Source organism: Siphateles boraxobius, unplaced genomic scaffold (genome assembly GCF_051911475.1).
Source record: "Siphateles boraxobius isolate OS27281-9 unplaced genomic scaffold, OSU_SipBor_1 9, whole genome shotgun sequence".
In the NCBI taxonomy this organism is placed as follows: Eukaryota; Metazoa; Chordata; class Actinopteri; order Cypriniformes; family Leuciscidae; genus Siphateles; species Siphateles boraxobius.
Genome location: NW_027509219.1, coordinates 933061 through 945720, shown reverse-complemented (window position 1 = coordinate 945720; position 12660 = coordinate 933061). Strand labels below are relative to the sequence as shown.

The 12660-nt window shown below is 37.5% G+C and overlaps 1 protein-coding gene across 3 annotated transcripts in view; it reads right to left on the bottom strand.

Annotated features, from left to right (window-relative positions):
- LOC143732514 (fibroblast growth factor receptor 1-A-like) overlaps positions 1-12660 on the bottom strand; it is a 44820-nt gene that overhangs the window by 21957 nt on the left and 10203 nt on the right. For all 3 annotated transcript variants that reach the window (XM_077223679.1, XM_077223678.1, XM_077223677.1), the window contains exons 3-5: positions 2573-2830; positions 2391-2474; positions 1756-1928 (exon numbers count right to left, since the gene is read on the bottom strand). In XM_077223679.1, the coding sequence (XP_077079794.1) occupies positions 1756-1928; positions 2391-2474; positions 2573-2830 (515 nt within the window). The remainder of the gene's footprint in view (positions 1-1755; positions 1929-2390; positions 2475-2572; positions 2831-12660) is intronic.

Below are 12660 nucleotides of genomic sequence, written 5' to 3'. Positions count from 1 at the left end.
ATGAATGTCATTACAGGTTTGGAATGACATAAAGGTGAGCAAATTATTTTAGGGTGAACTAAACCTATAAAGATCCAGCGGACAGAGCATGTGTTCTCAGCAGTAACAGCTTGATGAAATCAGCTTTAGGTTGGGCAAAATTAATCAGAGGTTAAGGCTTCAGAACCCCAGATGTGAGCTGCTACACTCACAGTCTGTCTGACTTCCTTTTCACAAACACTTAATGTAAATGAACAATTGTGCCAGACTCTTGTTAAACAAAAGAAACCACGAGAGACTGGGGAGAGTGCAGGGGGGAGGTTACTACGAAAACTGCAGAAGGGCCCCTCAGCGGAAGTCCTTCTCACTCCTGGAGCTCAAAGACACGTTTGGATGCATTTATGCACGGATTACTATCGCTATGATATGGTACTGAGTCTGTCTCCACACACACACACAAAAAGAAAGCATACCTTCTTAGTATACTCAAATGTCTGTATAAACCCATGTAAATGCACATGTTACTGTGTGCGCGTGCATGCGTGTATGCATTGCAGTGGCCTCAAACACACTCCAGATGGTAAAGTGTGTATGCAATGAGGGAGAGGAAGAGGACTAATGTCTCCCAGCTGAAAAACACCTTGATGAGAAACACAGACGCTACAGGTCCACAATGACACAAGCAGAGAACTGCAGAGAATACCACTATAATGTAATGTAGAAGGGAGAGGAATGGAATAAAAAAGAAAAATGATTGTCATTTTGATGTGTAGTATTTTTTTAGAAAAATAATTAAACCCACAAATTAAAATAACCTCTCCTTATCTACTCATTCTCATTTTGATTTTCTAACAAGTAAGCTGTGGCCAAAACTCACTCAAAGCAGTTCTCCTAATGACACGTTGCTAAGAAATCAATTTAAACGTTACTTTGGGTTTGTTGACATTCCTGATCAACATGGTTAAATGAGTACATGAGCTGGTTTATCCCGGAGTTTATTCTCATCTGTCTGAGCACAACGAGTTGTGTAAAATAAGGACAGCCAAGCAATAGTAGGCTCCAGTGTCTGCCTTCCAGGCATGGTTATTCAACCTCTGTCATGCAACAGTGAGGTGTCTGGAAGACAAATCTGCTGAGAAGGAGGTGCCCTTTTAACCTCCAAAATCACAGCAGCTGGCAAGCAAAAGTGAAGTTTGGGAACCAATTTTGTATCATACGAGTTTATCAGTGGACTAATTTCACACCAGCTTTACCTGCGATTATGTTAAAGTCTCCCTGTAGTCCATCATTTTATCCCTTACAACTCATCTTTGATCACCAAAATTACATTCACTTTTTTTCTTTGAAAAAAAAAATTCTTCATGCCTTAAAACAGCTTGAATGTAACTCGACACCCTTGCCTCATTTAGTATACGCGGTTCTAAGAATATGCAAATGAGCCCCGCCTCCACTCACTCACTCAGCTCAGAGATCCACTCGTTGACGATCACACGTTGATCTGATTGGTTACAAGGTAGTTTGTGACATCAGAAAAAACAGTGATTTCAAACTGTGTTTTTGAGACTGCCTTTAGTTCACTGCAGTTTTAAGGAGAAAATACTCAGCGATGCTGTTGACTTATGAATTTGCACATGGTTTGTCTTATTAAAAATACCACATAGACATATAAACAATATTAAAAGCTTAATTTACACCACCGGGGGCTTTAAGATTAAGACATGGATATTTTAAAAGCATCTCTGAGATAGAATTTGGATGTTGTGTAGTTGCCCTCACCTTGAAGCCTCCTATTCGCTGGTCTTTCTTAAACTCTTTGCCGTTCTTGAGCCACTTGAGAGTTGGTGTAGGGTTACCGTTGGCCTGGCAACGGAACTTGACAGTTTTGCTGGCGGGAACCGCGTGGAGCTTCTTCTCCATCTTATCAGGTTGAGCCCAAACAGGAACCATTGCTGAGGAACCGATAGAAAGTACAAAAAACTAAGACTGAGAAAATTACTATGAAACTACAATATAAACAGTATCAGGAGGATGACCATCTTAGAAAAGTAATCCAAAGCAACGATAAGAGCACGTTCCAGGAGAGTGATTGTACTAAGGTGACCGCAGATCAAAGTGCGCAAGATTTGGGTGTTGGTTGATGGCTTCGCTCCTTTTGACTGGCTTAATAGTGCCCTTGGGACTCAAAGTCTAATCCATCAAAAGACATGAAGGCTTTCAGTCTAATAAACTAAAGCTTGACACATTCCACAAGACAGCTGTGGTTTATAAAACAAAAATGTGCACTATTTCCTGTTATAATTCCTGCTTTGAAAGGACAACCCTAACAATATTGATTCGCATTGACATTTGCATATCTTTGATTCAGAGTTTTGAGCACAGAGAATTTGACTAAGAGAGCAACAGTGACTCACGAAGCAGCTTCTGGTCACTTGATAGCTTGGCCTCCTCTGAGGAAGACTCATCTTCATCATCATCTTCTAAGGATATCAATCCATCTGACCAAAGAACAGAAAATCAGGTTATGTTTTTGTTGTGTTTGTGAACAATACAAATGTCAATCAATCAGCAATTTTGTATTCAATTGGTTTCTCACCTGTAACGTTGACATTGAAGTACTCTGTATCGTTGCAGTTGGGTCCCTGAGCAAAGCAAGCATACAGACCAGAGTCGGCCGGCTCTACTGTTTCGATCTCCATCTGGTTGCTGCGCAGACGTGTGTGTTCTCCGTCAACCAGTGGAACATGGTCTTTAGTCCAGGTCACCTCCTGTGTCTCTTCTTTATCTTTACAATTCAGCTCCAGTTTATCCCCCGAATACAAAGTGAACGTCGTGTGATCAACCATGGCTACCACTAAGAACAAGATGAAAAAAAATGAGTTCTGTTAAGTTTTTATATAATTTGAATTCCTGAAAAGAATGCTCTTAAAAACAATCGTAAAGAATTCTTAAGTTCCAATCCAACTATTAGGGAAAACCACCAAACTGGCGACCATTAGGATAACCTCCAACTTAGTTAAATCTAAAACTCCAAAGTCTTAAATCCACAAAGGTAAGATGTTTAATTAATTTATTGGGTCGTTTCAAATAATAAGCATTACAACCTAATACTAGCCACATTTAATATGCATCACTATTACTAGGGATGTGCACAAGAAAAGTTATCAAAGACATCGTTAAAATAGTCCAAGTGACGACAGTGGCTCAATCTTAAGTTTATCAAACGACGAGAATACTTTTTTGCGCAAAAAAAACTAAAATAATGACTTTATTTAAACTATTCATTTCCTTCTCAAGTCAGTTCACTAGTGTAAAAGCATAGAGCTTCTGTGTTGTACGTCACACGCAGGCTCACTATTGGCCGACGCTGGTCATGTGTGTGATGCGTGTGACGTACAACACAGAAGCTTACGCTGTTACACTAGTGAACTGACTCGATAAACTTGAAAATGACTTGACTTGATAAACTTAAGATTGAGCCACTGTAGTCACTTGGACTATTTAAACGATGTCTTTAATAACTTTTCGGGGCTGGCAAGATTCAATCCCTTAGAAGCCTATGGAGGAGTGATCCAGCTCTCAGATTTAATCAAAAATATCTTAATTCGTGTTCCGAAGATGAACGAAGGTCTTACGAGGTTGGAACAACATGAGGGAGAGTAAATACTGACAGAATTTTCATTTTTGGGTGAACTATCCCTTTAATAAACGTGACGCAGAGTGCTGAACTCCCACCAAGTCAGTTGCGAGGAAAAAATACTGCGCTAATAATTATTACATAATCTCCAGGTGTTTTACATTAAGCTGATCTGAGAGTCTTCAGCAAGAAATGCCATTATTTTCTTCTTACAGGGTTCCTACACATTTTCCATTACAAAATTCCATACTTTTCCACACTCAAATTTGAAAACCATATCTAACAGAAATGGTTCTTACAGCATTGTTCTCAGCATTATATTTGGTATATAATAACGGGTGCACATAACTTTTTTGGTTATTGGTTCTCTAATGTTTTATTAACATTAATGACACAGACAACCGCAGGAATATTAGGCTGCTTTCACTTTAAGGCCGAATGCACAGACCGAATATACTGACACACATTCGGATTCTTTCTTAACTGTTCACTTATGACATCACCGTGAGAATACTTGTCGGGTATTTTGACAAAATTGTGTGTATGAGTCTGTTATAGTGCAAGTAAACTTGAAAGAGGAATCAATTCGGTCTTCGAGCGCTGTCTGAAATGAACCTCTATCTCTCTCTCTCTCTAGTGAGGCTGCGCGCACAGATAACGGCGTGTGAGTCCCGATTTTCGCCTCTCCTTCCGTGTTTTAGAATTTTCTGTTTTTGGGTGAACTTTAATGTTTTCTTTTTTACCCATGCTTATCCAAACCTGGAAATTACTCAAATACCATACTTTTCCAAACCGCCAGCTTTTTAAAATATTTTCATAAAAGTTGAATGTGCCCCAGAACATTTTGTTAAATGAATATCTGAATACGTTGTATTCATGCATTTTTTATCAACACTTGAATGTGGGTAAATTAGTTTAATAATAAAAAGCAACATTGAGCAAAAACCTGAAAAAAAAATCACGTTTTTGTCAAAGACTACATCCAGATCGGATTCAGAACGATGATCAAAACACAGATGGAATAGGTCGAGTCTTTTTGTGATCGTCAACGAGTCTATTTTTTCTCAAATTCCGTTTTATTTTTTTTCGAATTCCATTTTTTTGGATTTATTTTTAGCCCTTTCGGATTTTTCGGATTTGCTTGTTTTCTTTTCACTTCTAAGCAGTATTGACCGTTAAATTCAGTTACACAAACTCACAATTCAGCTTTTTTATTTAAACTCTTAATATATTCAGCAAAGTACATTCAAAATTCTCCAAAATTAAGCCAAACCTTCAACAAATCTCTGGCCAAAAATAACAGTAACATGAAGGTAACAGTTACAAGGTAGAGTTGATGAATATTAAATCAAAGATTAAATGCAGACATGCTGCAGGGAGACAGAAACATTGAAACAACGATATGTGCCTGACAGAAAGCCAACACAATGACATTAAAACCACTTTTCCTAAAGTAAAAAATTCTTTATAACTACTTGCATACATCATTTATTCTTTCAAGCAGACATATTAACAAACATATTAAAGCTATTAACAAACAGTGAATGCTTTTCTCTTTTTCTTTTGTTGCTTGACATGGACCGCATTAGGTTAATTACCCACTGTCACTTTAAGACGTCGGATCATGTCCAATGACATGCGGATCCACTGATGCACATCCGATACACTCACAACTGTTTAAGACATAGCCGACATAGTTTACGTGAAAACTCTCCAAAACGGACATTTAGACATAATGTTGTGTGTATTTGTCTATTTAGACACGAAAGAGAGCTCAATTCAGTACTCGCGCGCTGTATGGCTGCACGCTTCGGGTCGTGTGTGTGCGCACAGAAAACCGTACCGAATAGAGCTCTTTTTTGCATCATCACTCTTATTCAGATCGCCTGCTCTACTCATTCTCCCGGACGTTTACATTTTTTTAACGTTTTATGAGACCGCTGGTTAGATCAGCACGTTACAGATACAGTATACAAATGGACGCATCTACCACAAACGCAGCCCCCGTTAGCTCATCAGAAGCCACTCGCTTCGACATTTTTTTCCCTACGCGTGAACGTGAGGTCGTATGGTTACTAGGCAACATGTTTAACAATGCCATTTGGCTACGGTTTAGGTAGAGACCTTTCTACGTTTGTTGTTTTAAACTGAAAAATGAAAAGGAAGTAAAAAAAAAAGTTTATTTAATATGTCAACAAAATATATGCAAATTCAGCGTGTATAAGAGAATTCCGTTTTCACGTGTAAATTCCGTGATTCCGTCCGCGTTTTCTGCATCACGGAAATCATAGGGCCCTACTAAAGCTTCACAGTTCTACAGCGGTGTAAACAAAATGTGTAATAGCGCCCCCTAGCGTATAACAGTGAAAACACGGAAAGCCGGAAATTTTCGTCAATGGTGGGGAAAGAGTAAAGAAAACATTTGAGAACTTAAAGTCCACCCTGTGGTGAAAATAAATTTTTAATGGTGTTTATATGTCTATGTGGTATTTTTAATATGCTTTAAGACAAACCATGTGCAAATTCACAAGTCAACACCATTGCTGAGTATTTTCTCCTTAAAACTGCAGTGAACCAAAGACAATCTCAAAAACGCGTTTTGAAATCGCTGGTGTTTCTGATGTCACAAACTACCTTGTAATCAATCAGATCAACGTGTGATCGTCAACGAGTGGATCTCTGAGCTGCTGTGAGTGAGTGGAGGCGGGGCTCATTTGCATATTCATAGAACTGCGTATACTAAATGAGGCAAGAGTGTAGAGTTACATTCAGGCTATTTTAAAGCATGAAGATTTTTTTTCACAGAAAAAACTTTTAAATATGTCATTTTGGTGATCAAAGATGAGTTAAGGGATTCGATTATTGACTACACGGGTGACTAAGAACTTCAACAAATGTTTTAGAATTTATCTAAAGAAACTTATTTCTTAAAAAAAGATTTTCGTGAGTCAAACCCTCGAACATTGTTGCATTTGGCATCCTATAGATGATCAGAAACACCTAACGTCTATCAAAGACACCAGCTCAGTCACTGCTAAATCAAATCTGAGTTTGAATTAGTCAAGGGCCAATTGTCAGGCCAATTCTGAGATAGAGCTCAAATTTGATTATGGGATGCAAGGTCGGGGGCATTGCCTCGGATACTGCCACCTGAGTCCACCCGTTGCTCAAGGCGACTAGTGGCGCGCGGGGGTGGGGGGTGGGTTTTCTAAATATAATTGCGCAGATTCATTATCCATCAACATGTCATTCATTCATCTGCACCTTTCAAGCAATTGGCTGTGCACTCTTAAAGGGGAAATGCTTCTTGTGGAGCAGTGAACTAGGGGATTATCCTGTTGGGGTTCCTCTTTAAAAGAATAGACTGATGTTGTCAAAGAGCACATTCTGACACCATATGCTGACGACTCTATACTAACTGTAAGTTGAGGTGAGATTTTCACATTTACAAAACAAATGGTGACTGCTTCGTATTCAAATGCTAATTGGATTAATTTCCGTTCAATAACAATGCATTTGACTGGCGCTGAGGGATTTGAATGACACCAACTGGTTTCCTGTAAAAGATGCACCAGGACTTGATTGTTCAAAAAAAGGTCAAATTTCCATGAAATCCTGACACCTTGCAGAAGACGACATTTACACTATTGTTTTGAAATGTGAGTAAATCTAAAGAAACAATGCATGGCCTACATCCCATTGAGCCACTTTTGGTAAAAAGACCCAAAAAATAACACGTAATTGCAAAATAGAAGGCAGACAATTACAAAAGAATTTCTTCTGAAAAGTCTGCCTAAGTGTGCGGTTGTGAAAAAGCATTTAATGCACATTTCATGAAAACAAACCACTTTAGAGAAACTGGTATGCTGTTTTCCCTGACACGTTTTTAATAGTAAACCTAACCCAAGTTTGCTCTTGACTAGTTCTGCTGTAGTAACTCCGCCCATCACTACCATTAACTCAGCTAATAAAGGAGAGCGAGCGAGAGGCCTGTAGCAGCAGGTTTTTGGGATGGTATCCATGGTGACCTCAGTAGGGTCTAGTTAAGGTATTTCCTGCTTCGCATGTGTCTAACAGGCTCTTAATCCTGACAGGAACAGGGGCCAGGGAGGGATCAACTTTCCCCACCAAAACACTGCAGAAAAGAATGAAGTAAGAGACAATAAGATGAGCTAGTCTAGTCTAATTTAGACACAAATAGAAGGTTAAAAAGAGGGCGAGTAACCATAATTTGTAACACTTTTCAAGGTTGGATTGCTTTTAAAAGTCAATTATATACTTGGAATAGCAAAAAGCTATTAAACATTTGCACCCACATTGCCTAGGGGAAAAAATACTTTAAAAGGCCTTTCGTGCACAACATGCCCCAAAAGCAGGCATAATATCGGGTAAAATAGTCAATGAAATCCAGCTATTCATACAAAACTATCCAACCATTGTTTTAACCATTACTATAATTAATGCATTTTTATTTTATTTCCTGTTGCACACGGACATACTATGTACATGTAATAATAATAATAATAATAATAATAGCAATAACTGGGTAATAACTAGGTACTAACCCTGAACCTAACCCATTATATTACCAGTACTTTCTTAGGTAAGTACACTTACTGTACACTTACTGCACGTACTGAAAAATAAAGTGCAACCATTTTTATTTTTTAACTGGTTCCCAACCTGACATTTACAAAAAACAGTTTCAACTTTATATTTTCAACCAATATGACAGCATCCAAAGAAACTAACTTCTACCCTAAATAAGTACAGCCTCACTTGACCTCAGTGTCAGTGAGCCAGAAATATTACACAATATAATTGTTGAATTCATATTACAGATACACAACTGACCAGAAGTTCACGACAAAAATGAGGTTCCAATTTCCTCTTGGCATTTTGAATTGAGCAGAACAGATGCCGAAAACATTTTGCACCAGTCACCAGAGAAGCTGTTTACTGTGAGCTATCAAGTGAGAGTATTCCACAATAATCACACAGGGAGAAAACTATACAGCTGCTTTATGATTTATAGTCATTAATCGACATGCTTCCTTTCCAGGATATTAAATAGTGGCATGTAACCAAGCCATCAGTCACTTCAAAGCACAAAACATGCAATACAAGCTGAGGACATGCACCGGTGTACGAGCTATAGAGTCCAGATGTTGTCTGGCACAACCACTTCACTGGAAATAAGAGCATTAAATTGAAGAAGAAAAAAAACTTATGATGGGGAAACAAATTTGGTGTACAGGTTGTTTAAAAAATAGGAAACAAAAAATTAAAGCCAAAGAGTTAAATCTATTGAAGTCTTTTTATTAATGAATATTGCTGTCAATTGATTAAAATTTTCGACTTGGGTAACATTTTTGAAAAAACGTGATTAATCGCACACGTATCGTGAAAAATAAGCATATACAGTTTATCTTGTTTAGCACTTTTTTTTGCTATAATTTCCAATACCCAGCAAACTAAACCATCAGATTGATGATTGAAAAAAAAAAAAAAACTTTCTGCAAGCCTTTTTTCCAAGGTAAATTTAGAGGTCTTTCCAAAAGAGGAAACTTGGAGACTCCAAAAGGGCACTAAATAAGCAAATGAGTTTCTGCACACCGAAGCACCTAAAAAAAGAAAACATTACAGAACAAAAAACTTGCTTTCTCCAGCCAAGAAACGTGGTTTGCGTATCATCTGGCCCATACAGTGGTGTCCGTTTCAGTCTGTATTTCACTTGCGCTCTTCATAAACAATCAAAGGATATGACGGAGCTTGTGTTTTAAAGTGAAACGCACACTGGAATGAAGAATAGCCCTATGTGTAAAGTGTGCACAACTTGCAGACTACACATATAGCAGTCGCCTTATAACAGTCTTGTTTGTATCATGATTAATTAAACAGCCCTACTTATAACTCAACTAACTGTAAAAGATGCACCCTGCCAAACTGAGTCACTCCCCATGAAATCTCAAGACTGTTAATCTTCCAGATTCTCTGACCAGATTAGGTTGAATTTAAGTCCATATTTTTGGAAAAGCAACCCAGCTGTAATAGCCATTGCATTTTTTCTTTCCTGCTGCAAGCCATTCGGAAAAAATGATTGACATGCCTGAAAATCATGTTAATTATGGTAAATCATGAAAGGTATTTATTTTTTTTCTTGGGCGAAGGACAAAATGAGAAGTGAGCGAGTGAGACTCGGACATGGCAGAGAGGCCTTTCAGGATACAAGAGAGGAAGCAATACACGAAGAGAATGACCACAGGGATTTCCTTTCATGAGAGAACGATGGTCAAGAGAAGAGGAAAAGATGGAAGTAGGAAGACAGAGCCACCGTTTACTTGTCTTTAAAAATGTAGGCTATTAAATGTATATTAGTTAAGCTAGTAGTTTGTGCTGTGGTATGAAATAGGAATAGAGGAATGTGAATTTTCACTGGTATCTAAAATGTTGGTGTCATAACTGCCTGTTTTTGTGTCATGGCTGGTAAATTTTCTTAAGTCACCGTACATTGTAAGGTATGGCAAAAAAATTGTTTTAGGCCCTGTATATATACACAGTATATAGGAAGTTTAGTCTCAATAACAGATTAAAATGTGCACCGTCAAAAAGAATAACACACAAAAAAAGTGGAATGTGACTAGTAAGTTCATTTCGTGACCAAATTTGATTATTCCTCTGACTATCAGTCCATTACTTGTGATTAACGAAGGTGTGGGCACAGTGTGACAGAAGAATACACACACACACACACACACACACTTCCCCTACCATTAACCTGCCTTATGCAAGCCTGCGTCAATTAAAGCCCACATCAGGACTTGGATGCTAATGGCATTTGTTCACAATGGCCACGGTTGTACAAACATAATCACTGCTTGCCTACATGTAAATGTGCTCATGTACACGCAGGGGCAGGAATGAGATCAGCGTGCCCTGCTGAATCACAGCCATTGTTTCCCCCAAAGTATTTATTCATCTCCTTTTAGATGGTCAGCATGTTTTACAGAGAGTAAGATTGAGAATGATGTGGCAAGAATAAGAAAAGTGGCATAGATTAAAGAGAATCAATGGAAATTAATCATGAACAACAGGAATAAAATGGATGGAAACGCACATATTAACAGTATGTTTCTATATCCTTCAAGTAATTTAATGGGAATATTGGGAATACTATTAAGTGACAAGCAAATCAGTGAATTGTATTTTTCAATATACTGATTCAAAACTTGTTCATTGATAAAGGTTTGAACTTTGAAGTAGGAAATTATTTATTAAATTATAACAGATACTACATTATCTAAAAATGTAGTATCTGCAACTAGAGCATGTTTTACATATACAGAAGTGTCATAGCCGTAGACTAGTAGTTGCCAACCAAAACAGCAAAAAAAGAGCTTAAGTCTTGTCTTACTAAAATTAAAACTATTAAAAATAGTTTTTGTTAATTGAAAAAAAGCTGCAGTAAAATAAATCTGAAATATAAAAGGTAAACTTAAACAATTTGACTAACTGAAATAAAGTTGAATTTGAAGTACTAAAATTACTTAAACTAAAATCCAACACACCAAATAGCTAAATAGAAATATTAAACAACAATGATGATAATAATAATAATAACAAAACCACATAACAAAATTACAAAGACTAATATGTAACTTAAAATCTAAAAATAAATGCCAATTTAAAACAATTATAAATACTACGTATTATATAAATACTAAAATAACACTAACTGTTTTTAGTCAATAAAGTATGAAATCATACAAGGGTAAAATAAAAAAAATAAAATTGTTAAATTAGATAAGGTTATGATTTGCTCAAGTGTTTCCCGCTTACAATTAAATATACCTTGGGCCTTTGAAAGTGTCTTCCGATCCCAAAACATTTAAAAAGGGTTTAAAGTTAAAATGCTACTTAAGGAAGTCTGTTATTTGTGCAGGTTGTATTCCCACCTAGGGGGAAAAAAACAAATGTAACCAAATGCTGGAGTGTCAGTCACTCATCAACAGCTGAAACTATCATTTACGCCACAGGAGGCCCGAGGGGAAGAAGGAAAAGTGCTCTGTCCTGACAGGAGGAAGAAGGGAGAGGAGGAGTAGAGGAAACGCTTACAGGGTATCAACACGCTTGGCCATTTGGCTGTCAAGCATTAAGTGGGTAAAAGGTAATTCATCAAGAGTCTTCCTCCCTTCATTATAGTCACAATAAAGTGTCTTAGGGAAGTGTTCAAACGAATGGCAAGAAACTAAAATATATTATCAAAATAGTCAAATGCATGGGGATAAAAAATTTAATAAAAACAAACTATATTCCCAGCGAATCCCCAATTTGTGCATCTAGGGTGTTAGATCCGCACCAACTTGAAACATCGTTTAAAGTTCCCCTGTAGTCAATCATTTTATCCCTTTAAACTCATCTTTGATCACCAAAATTACATATTTAAAAACAGTTTCCTTGAAAAAAAATTCTTCATGTCTTAAAATGGCTTGAACGTAACTCGACACCCTTGCCTCATTTAGTATACGCGCTTCTATGAATATGCAAATGAGCCCCGCCTCCACTCACACCAGCCAGTCGTACGATAATTATCGCATCTGTACCTCTGTACGATCAACAATAAAAAAAATCCCATAATGTATGATAATTTCAGAATTTTTGTGACAAATGATGGTCGTTGTAATCATAGGGCTTCTATGCTCATTTATAGCTGTGTATCCAACGTCTACTGTCATGATTGTGAAGAGAACGTGAAGTTACGCATGTCTTCCATCTCATCTCACGTTACGTCTTCTCGGCCAATAATCGTGGAGAATGACTCTCTCCCATGAGCACAAGTAAACGTTCCTGCGTTTTTCCAAGCTGAGGTTGATAGTTTAGCAATAAAGTAATTTGCAGGTTGTGTCAAAAAGATGTTGGTCTAGATAAATAGCTGTATTCTGTACCATAATTTTCTTCCAATTACGACAATTTTGAGATTCTGATATGATAATTGGACATTTCCAATCTGGCACCACTAACATCACAGCAACTCCGAGAGCCACTCG